Source organism: Lynx rufus, unplaced genomic scaffold (assembly GCF_022079265.1).
Source record: "Lynx rufus isolate CCGP_SWC_20201006 ecotype Redwood Valley unplaced genomic scaffold, mLynRuf1.p SCAF_18, whole genome shotgun sequence".
In the NCBI taxonomy this organism is placed as follows: domain Eukaryota; kingdom Metazoa; phylum Chordata; class Mammalia; order Carnivora; family Felidae; genus Lynx; species Lynx rufus.
In genome coordinates, this window is record NW_025814832.1 from 25,511,547 (window position 1) to 25,531,069 (window position 19,523).

General features: G+C 51.6%; 1 protein-coding gene across 1 annotated transcript in view; it reads right to left on the minus strand.

The window, feature by feature from the left end:
• Window positions 1–19,523, minus strand: part of PLXDC1 (plexin domain containing 1) — a 62,789-nt gene that overhangs the window by 13,014 nt on the left and 30,252 nt on the right. Inside the window, exons 4-9 of the mRNA XM_047081750.1 lie at window positions 19,165–19,234; window positions 18,453–18,575; window positions 17,954–18,072; window positions 16,150–16,249; window positions 6,009–6,104; window positions 1,739–1,820 (exon numbers count right to left, since the gene is read on the minus strand). Coding sequence (XP_046937706.1) covers window positions 1,739–1,820; window positions 6,009–6,104; window positions 16,150–16,249; window positions 17,954–18,072; window positions 18,453–18,575; window positions 19,165–19,234 — 590 coding nt within the window. The remainder of the gene's footprint in view (window positions 1–1,738; window positions 1,821–6,008; window positions 6,105–16,149; window positions 16,250–17,953; window positions 18,073–18,452; window positions 18,576–19,164; window positions 19,235–19,523) is intronic.

The window sequence follows — 19,523 nt, forward strand, 5'->3', positions numbered from 1 at the left end:
GATCTAAACCAGATCCAGCCCCAGGGCAAGGAGGGGAAGCTCTGGGAGGCTGCAGAAGGCTGAGTGGGTGGCGAGGAAGGGGAAGCTGGGAACCCACACGGTGACTGCAAGCAGCTGTTGGCGGGAGAGTCCATGGGGCTGGCCCCTCTGCACCAGCCCTGCCCTCTGGCTCTGTAGAGACCTGGAGTCAGCTCTCAGTTGGTGCTGAGGCTCCAGAGAGCTGGCAAGGAGGGGCCCACGCTGGGGTGAGCCCAGACCCATGGGCATCTGGGGACAGGATTTCAGCACCGCGTCAGCCTTGATTGCTCTCTGATGGAACTTCTGTGTCCTATAGCTGACATAACCACAGCAAAAGCGGTGTCCACACCCAAGGCCTTGCCCTCCCCTAACCTGACCAACCCTCATTAAACTGTCCCGGTCTCTGGGTTTGGGCGTATGTGTTAAACGGGGATGTGTCAATGGGAGGGTTTTGCTTTCATCTGACCCATTTTGAAGTTCTTATGGCTCAGCTCTCGCCGGATGCTGAGTCATGTGGTGGCAGCCAGCCCCAGGATTCCGGGGCTCATCCGAGGTCATCTGGATTATCTCTCGGCGCTGAGACAGTAGCTCTCAAACTCGAGAGTGCATAAGATGGATGGTGCTGCAGAGCTATTCTCCAGGAGGACCCCAACCTCCAGGTAGGAAGGACACCCGGAAACCCCTCTCCCCTTGGCCCCCGGGGCTGTGTCCTGTGCCGGGCAGGCCACCTTTTAGCTCCTATTTCTGCCCTGGGCTATTTGAAAGGAGCAAAGGAAACACTGACAGATGCTTGCCAGCTGCCTGGAACTCAGAGACACTGTAATTTGCAACTTTCAAGATTGCTTCATAGGGCTTCCCACTCTCATGAGAGCCCTGGTCCCCAAAGAAATCGTTTTGTTTTGTTTTGTTTTGTTTTCCCTTCCTGCTATTTATTTATCTTGGACAGGAGAACAGGGCTCGAATTCTGAGTCTAATCTGTGAGGAAATGATTTCAGAACAAGGAGTGGAAGATGAGTGGGGATTTAAGAAACTTATCCCTCTTTATCCCTCAGCCTGAATCTCACCCAGAATTTTCCCTGTTTCCAACACCAAGCAAACACAGCTTTGTAGCTTGCCCCAACTTTCCACGGATGCCCGCAACTTCCACACCCCTGATTTTCAGGAAACCCCATTATGGCCCGAGAAAGATCTTAAGGCGGTGTTTGGGGGGTCACGGGACCCTCATCCAACGGCAATGGGTCTTTGGAGCTGGCGGGTCTCACATTTGTTTGCAGATGAGGCACTGTGTTAATATGCAGGTTTCTGGGCTTCTTTCCCAGAGATCCTGATGCAGGGGGCCTGGGGCAGGTTCCAGGAATCTGCATGTTCAACACGAGACCTAGCTGATTCTGGGATCCTCACATCTGTGGACCGTTCTCTGGGAAGCCCTGCGCTAGGATGAACCAACCCTTCCGGGTGTAAGAAGGCGCTACAGTAGATAGAATCTCTGAATAATCTTCCAGAAACCTAGTGTCACCACGGGGACCCTGCCACACAGTCACCTTGATCGGGCCTCGGGGAGAAACTCACTTCTGTGACATTCTTGTGCCACGGGGCACAATGGGCTGGCTAGAGATGCTCTCATGTTGGCAATGAGGCCCGAGGCAGGGAGGGGGCCGTGCCACCCTCTGCCCCTCCTCCAAGGCCTCCTGGGGAACCAGAGGGTCAGCCCAGCACAAACCTCTGGAGGACGTGGCACCAGCTGCAGTTGAAGGTCAGGTCCGAGGACACGCAGGCATCACAGGTCCGATGCTGCAGGCAGGCTGCAAGAGAGAAGGCAGTGGTCCCTGAGCATCAGACCCTCCACAGGCCTCCAAAAGGCGCAACTCTCCCAAATGCAGAACTACGGAGTCTCTGACTGGCAGGGACCCCAGAGGTCATTAGTGCCACCCTCCCTTGAGTCCAGCCCTGATTCTTCCACCTCTTTCTCCCTCCTTCCCTTTTCCTCCTTCCTCCTTCTTTCTGTCACCAGGGGGGCAGGCCCCCAGCGGGTGCTGGGGATTCTGTAGGAAGTCGTCTCTGCAGAGGCAGACTCACTCAAACAGATAATCAAACAAAAATAACTACATAATCGCCATTGCGATGAGGTTTGTGAAGCACGTACAAAGGGATCTCACCTAGTCTGGGAAGTTATACTGCTGGGCTGTGGCCCACAATTACAGGGTTGCAAAGGACTTCAGTGGTCCTACCAGGTATTCATCCACTCATGCATGCATTCATTCATTCTTTCAACAAATATTTACTGAACGCTTTCCACGGGCCAGGCCCTGTCCCGGGTGCTGGAGATGCAGTGGTGAAGGGGCAAAGACAGAAATGCTGCCTGCATGGACCCTGCAGTTGAGTGGAGGAGACGGCCAACAAATACACAGACAAGGGGGTGCCTGGGTGGCTCAGTCAGCTAAGCGTCTGACTTCGGCTCAGGTCAGGATCTCACGGCTCATGAGTTCGAGCCCCACGTCAGGCTCTGTGCTGACAGCTCAGAGGCTGGAGCCTGCTTCGGATTCTGTGTCTCCCTCTCTCTCTCTCTCTCTCTCTCTCTCTCTGACCCTCCCCCAACTCGCACTCTCTCTCTCTCTCTCTCTCTCTCTCAAAAATAAATAAACATTAAAAAACCAAATACACGAAGTCTACACTAGGGTTTCCAGCGCTGGACTGTGAAAAAAAGTGGCACAAAACCAAGAGGCAGAACGACAGGGGCGGCGGGGGGATGCGTTCTGGTCAGGGAGGTTGGTGAAGGCTTCTCTGAGGAGAGGTCGTTTAGGCAGAGCCTGGGAGAAGGCAGGAAGCAAGCCTGGCTGCTCTCCTGGAGGAGGAAGAAGAGCCCCTGCACGCAGAGGCCTGGGAGGAGCGTGTTTCAGCCTTTCAGCCGTGTTCTCAACAGCAGCCGGGATAACAACAGGCTGGGCGGAGTAGACAAGCTGAGGGTGATAGAGGAGGAGCGAGAGCTGGGGCCTGGCCTGGCGCAGTGCAGAGCCAGAGAGCAGAGGAGTTAGTGGGAGCAGACTGCTGGAGGGTGCGTGGACCCCTCCTCTGGCACCAGCCAGGCACAGGAGCAGAGAGGGCCGGCGGGGGGGGGGGGGGCAGGAGGTATGGGGCTGGATTTTAAGAGTTTTCGTTTGCAATCGAACGGCACCCACTGAAGTGAACCAGAATGACCTCTGAGTAGCAAGCAGCTGCCACAAAGCCCATGCATTTTATTACAAGCAGAGCCGGGCCCTCCCCCAGAATAACTGTGTATAATCTAAAGGCTCATCTGATGAGCAGCTGAACGGAACACCCCGATACAGCAGCAAGAAGTGACAACTCACTCAGAGAAATGACCACTCATTCAATACACATCACACACACTTCTTCACTTTGTGAGTCTTCATGGGACTCTACTGCAATCCACTAATTGGGGAGCCAGTTTGCTTTCTGTGGACCCCCAACAAGATGGCAGCCGGGAACCAGCCCTTGGTGAGTGGGAGAAAAGCTGTTGTGGGCACAGCGTGGCCACCTCCAGTCACTATGGGAGGGACTGGCTGTAGGTGGCACTGTGTCCTTTCAAAAGAATGAGAGCTCTCTGGCTGCTTCGTTCCCTGGTGTACCCAGAGGTCCTAGAATAGCACCTGGCACGTGGTAGGCAGTTTACAAATGTTTACACAATTGATGTATTGATGCTTTCGTTATCGCCATTTTACAGAGGAGGGAACTGAGAGGCTTACACAGAGTCATGAAGCTAAGAGTGGCAGGTCTGGGTTTGAGCTGAGGTCTGTGCGAGCCAAAAGCCCGAGCTCTTGGCCTTGAGATCCCACTGTGGGTTTCCCTGCCCCTGCTCCCACCCTCAGCCCACGCCACCTCTTCATGAGTGTCTCTTCTAGACAAGGGACCGGGAAGAACCAACCACAGAGCACAATGGCTTAGAGACAGCCCATCCACACCTCTGGAAGAATCTTGGCTAAGTCCTCCTCCACCCAAAGGTAACAGAGCCATCCTGCACTGGGGGGATGCAGAGCTTTCTCAGGACCAAGGTAACCAGCCTTCCAGGGGTTCAAATCACAGCCTTGGTAGCGCTGGCCCCTCCCCTGGCAGCTGTATCTACATGGGCACCCACACAGGAGCCCATGGCCTGCTCATTCCAGTGACTCCGGAGGCCCCTTGAAAGGCTCTAGTCAAAAAACCCTGGGAGCTTCCGTGAGGTACGTGTAAAATCTACTGACCTTTAATTCTCGTCTGCATTTCAGATGTCCTGTGTGCTATTAAATGCTCACGAAATTCACCGGAGGGGTGAGAAGTGGCTGAAACATACAGACGGTGTCCCAGAAACGTATTCCCGGGACGTTTCACTTCTGCCCAGGCAGTTACCCTGCCCTTGGATGTCCTTGCTCCTAAGTGCAGTTTATTCAAGGGCTAGGACTGAGGTTTGCTCTCAGCGTCCTTGAGGGGCCCCTGGTTCTCAGGCCCCATGTCTTTCCTGCCCGGAAAGAGCGCAGTGGGGGTGAGGGTGGCGCTGTGACCTGCAAGTGGTCCTGTGACCCTGTGGTGTCTGTGTCCGTCCTTCCTCTTTTCCAGGGGAAGACACCTGCTGAGCCCAAATAAACCTTAACAATTAAAAAAATAAAAAACAAATAAAAATGCAAGAATAAGGGACACCTGGGCGTCTGGGCATCTGGCTCTTGATTTTGGCTCAGGTCATGATCTCACCGTTGGTGAGTTCAAGCCCCATGTCGGACTCCAGCCTGCTTGAGATTCTCTCTCTCTCAAAATAAATACATAAACCTTTTAAAAAATGTTTTTTCATTTTTTGAGAGAGAGAGACAGAGACAGAGCATGAACAGGGTGGGGGGGGTTGGGGGGAGTGGGGGGCAGAGAGATAGGGAGAGATAGAGAGAGAATCTGAAGCAGACTCCAGGCTCTGAGCTGTCAGCACAGAGTCTGACGCGGGGCTCGAACCCACAAGCCGAGAGATCATGACCTGAGCCAAACTGGGGCGCTCAACAGACTAAGCCACCCAGGCGTCCCCAAATAAAGAAATAAACTTAAAAAAAATGGCAAGGGGGCGCCTGGGTGGCGCAGTCAGTTAAGCATCCGACTTCAGCCAGGTCACGATCTCGCGGTCTGTGAGTTCGAGCCCCGCGTCAGGCTCTGGGCTGATGGCTCAGAGCCTGGAGCCTGTTTCCAATTCTGTGTCTCCCTCTCTCTCTGCCCCTCCCCCGTTCATGCTCTGTCTCTCTCTGTCCCCCCCCCAAAAAAATAAATAAACGTTGAAAAAAAAATAAAAAAAAAATGGCAAGAACAGGAGTGCTGTCCTCCTCTCCCTCTCTCTCCCCAGCTGCCCTGACCATATCCTGAAGAGCATCTAACCTTGATCCTGTGGGGTCAGCAGCAGCTGGGGCCTCAGCCATAGTGTGCCTTCAACTGTAGGTGAGTGGGGTGGAGGGTGGAGGGTGAGTGGGGTGCGGGGGGGGCGGTGCAGAGGGCCTGGCCATGGTTCTTGGAGGGCTGCAGGATAAATTGCTTTACTGCCTCCTGCCTGTGGACTCCCACATTACCCCTCCTCTAAGGAAAATGCAATAAGAAATTTAAGGACTGATCCGTTCAGTTCCTGGATTACCTTCCCTGGGGGCTGAGTCTAAAAATTCTGGGAGGTACACCTTCCCTGGGTTTAATTGTGTGTTAGTAACAATAGCTGTCATGTGCCAAGTACAAACCACGCCCCAGGCCGGGGATGTGCCAGTTGGTTGTCAGAGCTTCCATTCACTCATGTCCTCGACTCTACTTACTGTGGTTCTCACTCTTACCACAGCTCTGGGAGGGAAGGAGTGCCAGGCCCATGTGACACATGAGAAATGGCAGCCCAGAGAAATTACGTGGTCATATCCACCCAGGGATCAGTGGAGGGCCTGGGAATGGAACCCAGATTGTCTGACTATAACGCTCTTTGCAGGACACTGGGAATGACCCCTACTCACTTGGCAGTGGGGTGAACTCCACAGCTGACATGCTGGTGACCTTGCTGGGGTCCAGCTCCACACGGTGGTATTCGAAGATAGTCCTCCGCCGAGATTCTGAAACAGAGGCAGAGCCTGTCATCAGGAGCACCTCACGGCCGGAGGGCTCCAAGGCTTGTACCTGGAGCCTGACAGGTGGGCAGGGGATTGCAGCGAGTGGAACAGGGAGTCAGTACGCAGCCGCTGAGGGCAGGAAGTAAGCTCATCAACCTGGCACAATGATGTTGGAGCTGCAGGGAGACAGGAAGACAAGAACTGACCCTGAGAGGAGAGCTTTGTATTGTAGGCAGGTTAAACTGCTCAGGGCAGAGGCCCGGCTGCTGCTGAGGTCAGGACATAGGAGCTCCCATGCTTCTGCATGGCTCTGAGCCTTCACAGCTGCTGTTCTCTTGATTCATAATGTTCTTCCACCCCTTCTCTCTTTGTCTAGCTCAACCTTCCAGGTCCAGCGCAGGGTTCCTTCCTTAGCCAGCTCCGTCCCCGTCTCCACTCAGGCCAGGTGCCCTGTTCCCACTGCACTCACCATATTGTGTGGTCATTAGGGTCTATTTGGAGGGCGGAGCCATTAGACTGGGAGCATCTGGTCCTGAACCTGACCCACAGTGAGCACTCTGCAAACATCTGCAGATGCACAGGCTGAACTTAGAGAAAATCTCCCCTCCTGGATGGAAGCCAGAGCAAGGTTTAGGGCCTGGGGCTTGGCTTATGTCCTGCCTCAGTCCCTGCACGAACTCCCTACAGGACATCAGAGTCAAGAGACCTGAGTTCTGATTCCAGTTCTGCCCCCCTTCTCAGGCCTCAGTTTCTCATTTGTGATGTGGAAGGACAGAAACACCTCCCACAACACCCTTGGGAGGAAAAAAGTGGAACTGTAGATGAAATGACTTCTCCTAAAATGACAATCTGTGATGCTTTGATGTTTCCCACGACATCCCCATACCCACCCAAGAACCATGACTTGGGGTTGATTTCCTTAGGCTCTGAAAGGCAGGCAGGTAGGTGCTGAGCTTTGTGAATGAGCTTCCCTACAAGGGGAAGGGGTTGCATAGTGTTTGGCCTGCCCAGCACCCCTTCTTCCTTTAGGAAACAGCATCCCCCTTGGGGATACTACCCCTAGTCCATTCCTACATGTGGCCTGCCCTGAAGCTACCATGTTCCTCCCTGACCCCGCCTCCCTGGCTACACAGTGATTGGTCCAGGGCTGGGCATCTGATGCAAGCTGGGCCAATCAGAGACCTTCCCTGGGACTTTTCAACTGTAAACAAAAGACCCTTTGCTTTCTAGTAATGAAGCTGAGAAAATGCACGCTCCAGGTCTGTGAATGGCCACAGGTCCGATGAAGCAGGAAGTTCTGGTGGCTTTCTAGGCTCTGGTGTCCCAGGACCTGCCCCGGTCCCTGTCTCCCTAGCCATCAATTCTTCCTTTGGTTCTTTGGGCTACTTCATATCCCCTTTTCCACTTAAGCTTGTTGAGTTGGGTTTTTATTACTAGAAACCCAGAATAGCCAAGGATACATGTTTCTCTCTCAGCTGAGCATCTCAACTCTCAGCATCCTGTGCAATGGCTGGATGTCCCATCCCCACACCCCCTCCTGAATGAAGACTCCAGGGGAGCATCTGCTTCCTAAAAGAACATCTCATCTATGTTTCTATCATATATTTATCCCCAATCTTGGAATCAATGCCTCCTTCTTAACCCAGGATTGAACCCCCAGTTGGTCTGGTGCTAAGACATGCTGTCTTCCTATGACCCCACACTGCTCTGCAGCAGAGTAATAATGGACACCTCAGCCCCTGAAACATTCCCAACTGCAGAATGTCCTGGAAACATTCTATGCAATGAATGAGTCCTGACTTGTGGCATCTGCTGATTTCCGTGATGTAAATACTCCCCGTGCTGATTCCAAACTACCAGTTTGGAGTCACTGAAGACAGAATTGGGGAAAGATGTGGTCACTCTGCTCGTGTGACTCCTCACAAAGGTCTCTAGCACACCGTGGTTATGGTTTCTTTTTTTTTCCTTTTGAAAAAAAATTTAATGTTTATTTTTGAGAGAGAGAGAGACAGCATGAGTAGGGGAAGGGGCAGAGAGAAAGGGAGACACAGAATCCGAAGCAGGCTCCAGGCTCTGAGGTTTCGGCACAGAGCCCGACGCGGGGCTCGAACTCACGCAACTGCGAGATCATGACCTGAGCCGAAGTTGGACGCTTCACGGACTGAGCCACTCAGGTGCCCCCATGGTTTCTTTACAGTAGTCCTCCTTATCCGCAGTTTCCCTTTCCACGGTTTCAGTTACCCGCGGTCAACCATGTCATTCGCCATGTCATCTCATCACACAGGCATTGTATCAGTCACCTCCCATCCTCACAAGAAGGGTGAGATTGGTACAATAAGATATTTTGAGAGGGAGACCACGTTCACATAACTTTTATTACATTATTTTGTTACAATTGCTCTATTTTATTACTGGTTATTGTTAATCTCTTACTGTGCCTAATTTAGAAATTAAACTTTATCATAGGTAGGTGCATATAGGAAAAAACATAGTATACATAAGCTTCAGTACTACCCTGTGGTTTTAGGCATCCACTGGGAATCTTGGAACATGTTCCCTTGGATAAGGTGGGGGACTACTGGATTTGTGTTTCTAAAAGAGTAGAAGGGAAACATTTACAATGTTTTTTTTAAGAATAAATAGTCAAGGGGGTGCCTAGGTGGCTCGGTCGGTTAAGCATCCAACTTCGGCTCAGGTCATGATCTCATGGTCCGTGAGTTCGAGCCCCGCGTCGGGCTCTGTGCTGACAGTTCAGAGCCTGGAGCCTGCTTCAGATTCTGTGTGTGTCTCTCTCTCTGTACCTCCCCAGCTAGTACTTTGTCTCTCTGTCTTACTGTCTCTCTCAAAGATAAATAAACATTAAAAAAAATTTAGATAGGGGACACCCAGGCAGCCTTCCACAGCTCCATCCCACCCACCACCCCCAGAGGCTGTCTCTCCTTCTGAAAAATCATCCTTTTGAGCACGAAAATGTAATAGGGGGGAAAAAAGTGAAATTCCAGGTCTTCCAAGGAGCCTGAGACCATGGGGTCTGGAGTCTATGTGAATCTTTCTTCCTTTATCTGCTTCCTCTTTCAAGGCTAGCTCAAAGGTCATACCCTCCTTGAAGGCTTCTCCACCCTCCTCGGGCACAGTTAGTTGGTGGCCCCTCTTCTGAGCTTCACAGCCTCTTGCACAATGTCTAGTGTCACCTGTTAACACTGATCCATCAATATCAACTTTGCTGGCCACCTGCCCCACCAGGCTGTGAGCTCCCCCAGGGCAGAGCCTGCTAGTTATTTGTGTCTGTCCCCCAGCCCCTAGCACCGGGCCCTGCACATAACAGGACCTCAAGAAATGACTGTAAATGAATGAATGGATTATAGGGAGCCACAAAAACCTCAGCAACTTATTATAACTTCAGCCCACGGCCCAAAGGAAGAATGCCCTTCCTCCCTAGCCCACCACAGGCCACGGCTTCTCCCAAAAGGGCGGCCCCCAATGGGCTGCAGAAAGCCAGACATGCCCCTTCCTAACTTAGAACTCCAAGTGCAGGGAGAGCTGGCTTTCAGGATTTCTCCCCCTGCAAGGATGTGAGAGAGACCTTGCACCCAGGATCAGAAGGAAGGAGAAATGGGAGGGGCCAATGGAGCCAGGGTTGGGCAAAATGGAGACATGAACTTGTCAACGCGCCCAGTTCAGGGGTAGAGACAGACACACAGCAGCCAGGGAAGGCGAGGTTCCCAGCAAACCTCACACCAGAATCTAGGGATGGGTCTCCCCACCACCTGGGCTGGGGAACAGAGTTGAGGATGTGCTTCAAGTGAGGATGCAGCCAGACAGGGTCAGATGCCCTGCAGAACCTGACACAGCCCTAACCCAAGGCAGGGGCAATGAGTGTAGTAGGAAGCCGGGGGGACGGTGGGTGCATGGAAATATACCTCTGATGAAAAATATTTGCTCACTTCAACTGTTGCCAACTTGTACTTGATTGAGTGTATGGCTTTGGGAATATTTTTATTTCTCTATAAACAGAACTCTTAATATCCCCGCCTGAGTTATTTGCTTTTGGATTAGCTCGCCAACATCTGGGGCTCACCCAAGGACGATGACGTCCATCTGCATGACCAACAGATCTCTCCAGAACTGAGACAGAGGCTGCCCCAAAGCCACATTTCTGGCAGTTTGAGACATTCTGCTTTATCTCTGTTTCCACTCATCAAAGATTCAGAAATACTAGGGTCCAGACACAGAAGGCCCAGCTGCCCAAACAAGAAAATTAAAAAAAAAAAAATTTTTTTTTAATGTTTATTTTTGAGAGAGCGAGTGAGACAGAGTGCAAGCGGGGGAGGGGCAGAGAGAGAAGGAGACACAGAATCTGAAGCAGGCTCCAGGCTCCGAGCTGTCAGCACAGAGCCCGATGCGGGGCGTGAACTCACAAACCGTGAGATCATGACCTGAGCCAAAGTTGGATGCTTTAACTGACTGAGCCATCCAGGCGCCCCACCAAGAAATGTTAATGGCTCAAAAGAGAGGTGTGCATGTCCCATGTTGTTTCAAAACAAGACACCAGTGGGGAAGGGTTGGAGCAGTCAGAAGAGATCAGACTGACAAGTCCTGTCACAAACTGCCCTCCAAAAGGAGTGGTCACGATACAAAAGATACAAGATGGCGGTTCCAGAAAAAGTTTTCACCTACTCGTTCATGTATTTCTTTGCTCATTCGATTATTCATTCAATAATCATAAATGGAGCCCTAGCAGGGACCCCCAGAGGTAAACACAAAGGAACAGGACTACAATTTGGAGCCCTTAATAATGAAATCCTCATTAACTGATTCCACTAATTCAGCATCTCAGTTCTGACGTCGCTACACTAACGTTGCTTTTATGCTGTCCATGAAAGAAAGAGTTTTTTAGGCAAATGAATAGAGGAAATTATACTGACTTGTGGGTGAATAGAGGAAATTATACTGACTTCTGGGGGCCCCGGCAGCCAAATAAAGAGCATATAAGTTACCCTGTGTGTTTTGCCCGCCTCTGCAAATAGCTGTTGCTAATTGCACGTAGATCTTTGCATCAGGCACGCTCTGCAGATTCTCTGCTGCAAAATCGATGTAGCAGTTTATATATGTAAATGGCAAGAAGAACTCTGGCCGCTTGCAGCACCTCCTCCCCTCAATGCCAGGAGTGAGACTGCTCTGAATTCCCTCCACCCTCAGGTAAGGTGGCAGGAAGGTATTTGGAGCCTGGGGAAGGAGACGGTCCCCCAGGCCAGGTTCAGGGGCTGGGGGGTTTCTGGAATGGTGGGGAAACCAAACTCCACCTCTCCTGGCACTCCAGGCAGGGAGGAGCTAGGGTTCAAAGACAGGGACACCCTCCATTCTGGTGGCGGTGTCCGAGGTGGGCTTGGACAATGGGAGTATCTGTGGTGATAATGGGATAACCCTAACTACAGACCAGAGAGCTGTCCTTGGCTTTGCGTCTCATTTAAGCCATGGTTATTTGGGACTTACTGTTATTTGGCAGCTCAACGTAAGCCAAACGAATTCTCTACTTGTGGGTTGAATAGCAGACCCAGAGGAATCTGACCTCTCAGCCACATCAAATCCATCACTCCCCAAAGCAGAGGTGGTGGCCCATTTAGAAGCCCCGTGACGGCCATGGATGCTGTCCCAGAAAAATGCATGCATATGAATATGCCCCACCCACACCTCAATCTTCCTCTTCACGTCTATGCCTGGAGCCCAGGCTAGAGATGCAACTCATTACCCAAGTACTCACTCCCCACCGCAAGTGACATCAGGCCCCTGTTCTCACTGGGGGGCACCAGAGAGCAGAGGACAGGATCCCTTCGGTGACACTCATTCTTGTGCGATTTTTCATTTTTGAGTGTCTGCCCTGCGGCAGGCACAGGGCTGAGCGCTGGGGAGAAGGTGCTTGAGGAAACCGTGAGTCCTGCCGCACGGAGGAGGCAACATCTGAGCTGCAGCAGTGGATGGGGAGAGTTTTGCCAAGTGGCAAAAGAGTTGAAATGGGGGCCATGTTAGGCAAGGAACTGGGTCCTAGAGATGTGGACAGCCCTTGGCATGCTTAGGGAACAGAGCGTGCAGACCGGTGATGGCCTGACAGAGAATGGCAGGTGATGGGAGGGTCTAGAGAGGAGTCTATGAAGGTGGGCCGTGCCAGCTGCACGGGGCCTTGAAGGCCGCACTGAGGATTTTCACTTCATGGTGCAAGCAACAAGGAGCCAGAGAATGACACGATCAGATCTGGCAGTGACGAGAAGGAATGGGGGACAGAAGGAAGGGGATGAGAGGCAGGGAGCTGCGGGGCAGTGTCTGGGGGGGGGGGGCAGGTGCCGGCTCTCCCTGGCGGGTAGACCTCACACCTCAGCAAACAGCACCTGGAGCCCCTAATCCAGCAGCTCCCACAACACAGCCCTGCCTCCTGTTGTGTCAGGTGGGCTATCCCCTGCCCTTCCTCCCGCCTCCCCGTATCTCCCTGGCTTGCTCTAAAACAGCCTTTCATTCCAGAATCACAGAGAAGCCTCAGATGCAGACACTCCCTGGGGGATCCGACTTCCTCTAATTCACCCTCATACAACAGCTGGATCCAACACACATTTCCTGAGACTCCGCCAGCCCACAAAGCCCTGTGAGGGAGCCACCGAGGAGGCAGACGGGGTTCAGCAACGCGCACGGGCAGGGGGACGTGGGCACTAAGAACTGCCTTTCCTGCAAAACAGCCTGGGAGGTGTGGGTGTTTTGGGGAATGGAGGAGGAAAGGATTTACCCCTCTGGTTGGAATGGGGGTGGATTAGATTTAGCAAGTCTCAATGGTCGACTCCGGGGTTTAAGAAAAACAGAAGATCTGGGTTTCAGGTCTCTCTCATAGCCATGTGACCACAAGCAAGTCATTTCGCGTCTCTGAGCCTCTGTCCTCATTTAGAAAGTACAGACCCCACTTACAGTGTTGGGAGGATGACTACAGAAGATGCTGTAAAGGTCAGGGGCGCCTGGGTGGCTCAGTCGGTTGAGCGTCTAACTCTGGCTCAGGTCACGATCTCACGGTTCGTGGGTTTGAGCCCCGTGTCGGGCTCTGTGCGGGCTCAGAGCCTGGATTCGGTCTTCCTCTCTCTCTCCCCTGCCCCCTCTCGTGCTCTATCTCTCTCAAAAATAAATAAAACATTAAAAATTTATTTAAAAAAAAGATATTGTAAATCTCAGAGCCTGGGGATGGGATTATCCGTGTGGTGATCAGGCAGCCTCTAACATGGCCCCCGGTGGCCCTGCCTCCTGGTGTTGACACCCTGTGCAATCCTGTCCTGAGTGCGTTGGACCTAGTGACTTGCTTCTAACCAGCAGAATATGGCAAAAGTGATGGGATGGCACTTCTAAGATTAGGTTACAAGAAGACCGGCCTCTGTCTTGCTCACCCTCTACTGCTCTCTTGCTTGCCTGCTTTGGTGGAAGCCAGCTACCATGTTATGAGGAGGTCCACGTGTCAGGAGCCAAAGGGGGGGCCTCCTCAAGGAAGTGAACCCTGCTAACAATCACGTGAGAGCTCTTGGAAGCAGACCCCCACCCCGAACAGTTGTTGAGAGGGCTGTAACCTGGCAAGCACCTTGAGAGCAGCTTGTGCAAGACCTTGAACCAGAGGACACAGCTAAGCTGTGCCTTGCTTCCTGATCCACAGAAACTCTGGGATAACGTGTGTGTGTGTGTGTGTGTGTGTGTGTGTGTGTGTGTGTGTGTTTAAGCTGCTAAATTTCAGGATAATTTGTTACGCAGCAATAGCTAACTAATACAATCAGAGTGACACTGAAACTATTTAGCAACCAGCTCAGTACATGTGCTACCCAACCAGTTAGAACAGATGCTGCCTGGAGCAGAGGCTTGGTGAGCTGCTTGCTAGTGTCCTGGGTGTTTAGGGAAGGTCAGGATGGGTAGGTGGAGTAGTGGGAACTTATTTTATGGAAATACTCACAAAGGGGCATAAAAATAGCTGTTTGCAAGAATATTCACTGCAGCGTTATTTGTCGTAGCAAAATATTGGGAACTGTAAAGCCTATGTCCAGGGGATTGGCTAAATTAAGGTACATCTATGCAACAGGCTATCAAGTAGCCATTAAAAAGAACGAGGTGTGGGCTGATACGGAAGGATGGGCAGGATATACTTTGTTCAAGTGCAGAACAGTGACATCACATGCCATTCTCTGTGTTAAATATCCAAACATATACTTCCCTGTAGGCTTATAGCTCTAAAAATAATCGGGTAGCCCTGGTGGCCTCCAGGAAGGGAAATTAGGGGACAGGGGTCGGGGATGGGAGAGAAACCTGATTTTTTCTATACCTCCTTTTGTATCTTTTGAGTTTTAGACCGGATACATTTATTCATGAAAAAAATATCACCTTATAGATTCTGATAAGGGAGAGCATTCATAAAGAACAGGATGGTAATTCATGTTAACGGCACAAATCTCCAAGGTGTGGTGCATCAAATGCAAACAGCCGCTCTAGCATGTGACTTTTTGCTACTCGTTGCAGAAGTCACATGAAAGTGCTGTGGTCCTGGCATCTGACCTATGACACACCAGCATCAGGACATCACGTGCTCCTCTTTCTGCACTGTTTGCTACTGTACCAGACGCCCTGCTGGACTATAAAATACTGAGTCGCGTGATAAAGGCTGGCAGAGAAAGATATTCTAATGTAGGACTCACAAACTCGACGTGCCAGACATCAGGCCAAACACTTGTTGGACGTCACCGTGTTCATCTTCACAAGTCACTCGCTGCAGGGAGCATGAACCACTTATATCCCCAATTGCCGACAGAGAAATCAGCTCTAAGAGGTTAAGTGACTTGCCAGGGGTCAGATGCTTATGGAGAGTTTGGACTCAAATCCCTGCTTCCAACTCCAGAGCCAAGCCCCTAACACTATACTCAACCTTGCACATGGCGGCTCCTGGATAAAGACTTCTAACATGAGCCCTTGGTCCCTTCCCTCAGATTTCCGTTAAGGACAGAGGCTCTGCTCAGATGATGAATCCCTCCATATCTTCCTCTTCATCGTATCTCAGTAGCACCCAGAACATAGTGGCCTCGTGCATAGCAGGAACTCAGAGCATGTGTATTGATGGAACTCAACGAACAGATGTAAGTAAATATGCTTCCCCAGGAAGCCCTGGAGTGTCCAGAAAGGTAGTGCCGTGCCCGTCTACAGGATAGCACTTTGGTGGCTCCCAAGCACATCCTCTCAACCAGCCTGGTGTGGCTAGGGTGGAGTTCAGAATGTTCCTTGGTCCCATCAAGCACCGGTAGGGACAGAGAAGAGCAGACAAGGGTCTCCTGCTTGGGGTCCTGTAGGTGATACAGAGGGACTTTTGTATACACAGCATAGCAGAAGAGGTCGGGTTCAAAAGACTCCGAGCCAAGGGTTCAGAAGCAATGGCTAGTGTGCCTACAGTGCCTCCCCCAGAAGTGTGAATTCAAGACCCCCATGGGGGTGAGCAGGGGATCAGAAGAAGAAAAAGTGCTGTGATGCCAAAAAATATCAGAACTGGAGGAGGACCAGGAAGGAAAAAACACTGTTCCAGCTACACCCCCATCTTACAGATGAGGCAACTGAGGCTAGAGAGATGTGATTTCCTGAAGTACAGACAGTTAATAATGTGGCTGGGACTGGCCTCCATCCCCTGAACCCCCGGTGATGCTCCTATCACGTGGGGTGGGGATGTAATCATGGTTGTGTTCTGGAAGGACTCAAAAACCCTAATCTGGTGCCTGTGGAGAATTTCTAAGTGGATGTGGTGCTGAGTGGCTCCCCTTCCCCTCCAAACCCAGAGCGTCGCCTCCCACTGGAGATTTCATTGGGAAAAAATGGTTCCTCTGCTTTAATGAAGGAAAATTAGAACTCATTATGTGTTTCATCCTCCTTCAGCTCCCCTCAGCAATCAGCCATCCAGCCACCTCCACCACTGCCAGTCCCCCCGCCCCCAATCCAGTCTGGGTCAGTCGGAGCTCAGTCCAAGCCCCCTGAGCGCTCCACGGAACCCCCGGGGACTCACCTGGTACATCCGGGGACGGGTTGAGAATCATGAAGGCATCTGACAGGCCTGCTTTGACGGGGTGCTGGGAGGAGCTGATTTCCAGGACAGACATAGGGATCTGCAGCCGGGGAGAAGAGGCTCCATCTACCCCCTCAAAACACCCTTGGACCAGCCTGGACCTCCACAGCCCTCTGCCTGCTCCGTGCCACCTCTTGGAGGACTCAAGGACATCTCAAATCCAGTGGGTCCCCATTCAAATTGCAAGTCTACTCCAACCATCTCCAGCACATTTCCTTTTTCTTTGCCATACCTCCACGCAGGCCAGAAACCTGGGAGTCACCCTTTCTTTCATCTCCGCCCTCCTCCACCTCACACATCTCTGAATCCTATTAATTAGCCTGCTAACTGGCTCATAAATCTGTCCAGTTCTCTCCATCTTACCCTACCCTACTCCAAGCCGGCAACACCTCTCTCTCCAAAACCATCTCCCAACCTTTCCTCTGAGCCACCAACAACCTGTTCTCCATTCTGAAGCCAGAGTGACCTTTCTCAAAGGCACATCTGGGTGTTCTCCTGCCCTGTCTTGCTCCCCACTCTCCCCTCCAGTCTTGCTGTCTTCTTCCTATGCTTTGTACCAGCCATGCTCTGTCCTGCCATAGGACCTTTGAGTGTGCTTTTCTCTCTCTTCTTTGATTCCTTAACTCCTACACATCCTGCAGATTTCAACTCTTTTCCTCAGGGAAGCCTCCCCTGACCTCTGCTGAGGTAAAAAGCCTCATGAAAGAGAGAAAGAGAGAAAGAGAGAAAGAAGGAAGGAAGGAAGGAAGGAAGGAAGGAAGGAAGGAAGGAAAAGAAAGAAAGAAAGAAAGAAAGAAAGAAAGAAAGAAAGAGGAAGGAAGAGAGAAAGAAAGAAAGAAAGAAAGAAAGAAAGAAAGAAAGAAAAAACAAGAAAGAAAACAAGAAAGGAAGAAAATAAGGAAGGAGGGAAGGAAGGAAGGAAGGAAGGAAGGAAGGAAGGAAGGGAAAGAAAGAAAGAAAGAAAGAACAAGAAAGAAAACAAGAAAGGAAGAAAATAAGGAAGGAAGGAAGGAAGGAAGGAAGGAAGGAAGGAAGGAAAAGAAAGAAAGAAAGAAAGAAAGAAAGAAAGAAAGAAAAAGGAAGGAAGAGAGAAAGAAAGAAAGAAAGAAAGAAAGAACAAAGAAAACAAGAAAGGAAGAAAATAAGGAAGGAGGGAGGGAAGGAAGGAAGGGAGGGAGGGAGGGAGGGAGGGAGGAAGAGAAAGAAAGAAAGAAAGAGAGAAAGAAAGAAAGAAAGAAAAAACAAGAAAGAAAACAAGAAAGGAAGAAAATAAGGAAGGAAGGAAGGGAGGGAGGGAGGAAGGAAGGAAGGAAGGAAGGAAGGGAAAGAAAGAAAGAAAGAAAGAAAGAAAGAAAGAAAGAAAGAAAGAAAGAGGAAGAAAGAAAGAAAGAAAGAAAGAAAGAAAGAAAGAACAAGAAAGAAAACAAGAAAGGAAGGGAAGGAAGGAAGGAAGGGAGGGAGGAAGAAAGAAAGGAAGGAAGAGCATCATGAAAGGCTCCCTTCGCACCAGGCACCTCGACTTAGGAACACTTGTCACAGTGGTGATTCTACATTTGTCCCTGCAATTACTGTCCATCTCCCCAACCAGACTTCTAGCTCTACAAGGGCAGGGCCTATGGCCTTCTCATTAACTGCTGTCTGCCCAGCACCGAGGCCTATGCCTGGCACGTTGCAGGTTCTCTACAGATATTTGCTGAATGAAAAACTCCAAGACCCGGCCACCTCTGCAGCTAAGCTCACTCACCTCTTTGTAGCCAAATACAATGCGGCCGTCTTGGTGCAGAGCTGCCTGGAAAGTGAAGCTGCCTCTGTCTTCCCGGCCTTGGAGGTAGACGTGGTCCCACTGAACAATAAAGACCGTCCCTAGGGAGGGGAGCAGAGACCCGGCTGGACAGGAAGGTAGTGCAGGGAGGAGGGCCCCACGGAATCGGCGGCCCACATAGGTCTGAGGGTGATTGGGTGCTCAAGGGACAATCTGGTGAGAGTAAGAAACAACAAAGGTCTCTGATATTTGTCACCTCTGCTAAGAGCCAAGCACTTTTCTTTCGTTATCTCGTCAGACCCCGCTAGGTAGCAGGCATCTTGTTGCCATCTTCTAGATGAGGAAATTGAACACGGGAAGGTGGGGTGGTGGCCTTGCTGTGTGACCGTGGGTAAGTCCCTTGTCCTCTCTAGACTTTGGGCTCTGCTAAAGGGGCTGTGCCCTGGAGCCAGGTGACTTAAACTCTGAGATCTGTTCTCACCATTGTCAAAGTAAGCGACTGTTGAATTGTCAGAGTAGCCAGGGTTGAAGTTGGCCATCAGAGGCGCCACATACTGAGTAGCCGTGAGCATCCGGTGGATCGTGTCACCCATGAAGATGAAGCCTGGGGTGCGGACAAATGCATAGAAGTCACTAGAGAAGGCCTAGAGAGGTTGCTTCCTTGTGCAGGAAGGGACAGTGCAGGTGGAGCTGGAAGAGAATCTTGGACCTCTGTCCCCAGCCCCCACCTGCTGGGCTCTGGGTCTGGTGTGTGGAGCAAAAGGGCCCCAGACCAGAGAAGGTTCTCCCTGCCCCTCCAGGTGGGCACAGAACTCCCACCTCTCCTTGTCCCTGGGAAAGGGCACAGGAATCAAAGATGGGCCCCTCATCCCAAGAATCACATTCTCGTGAAGTCTCCTCCTCTCTCTCATTCACAGACTCAGAAGCTCAGGGACCACAGGCATTGCCCACGCTAGCATGAGCTGGCCCAGAAGGACAGACACACACACATGGGCAAGTCAGCCAACATCAGGAAGGTGGTCCAACACACACACACTGTTCTCCCTCCTGAGAGTGAGGTCCCGAGAGAGCCCAACGCGGTACCCTCCCCAGTCTCTCTATACACCCCTGTCTCCAATAAACCCCCCCAGGTAGGTCCCTCACGTTCTGGCTGAGACTCCAAATCTCCCCCAGTCCCACCAACACAGCCTTACCTCCGGTTGCTATGGTGATCTGCCGCAGAGGATGCCCGTAGAAAGGAAAATCAAAGGACAAGACCACTCTCTGCAGGGCACGGGAGAGAGTCAGCATGGGCCATGCTGTAGGCCAGGAGGCTGGGCGCCCACACTGCCCCATGCTTGTCTGGACAACGTAGGGGGCAGGCACGTCCAGGGCAAGCCCCCAGGACCACAGGTGGCCACCTTAACTCTGGCCACCGCCCCCCTTCCCAGGGTTCCCCGGAAAGCACCTCCCAGATCACAGACCTCAGGTCACAACCATGCCCACTGAGCGGGCATGGAGGGTTGGCCCCCAGCCTCCCAGCCCAGGGCAGCGCTGCCAGGGTCTGGCATAC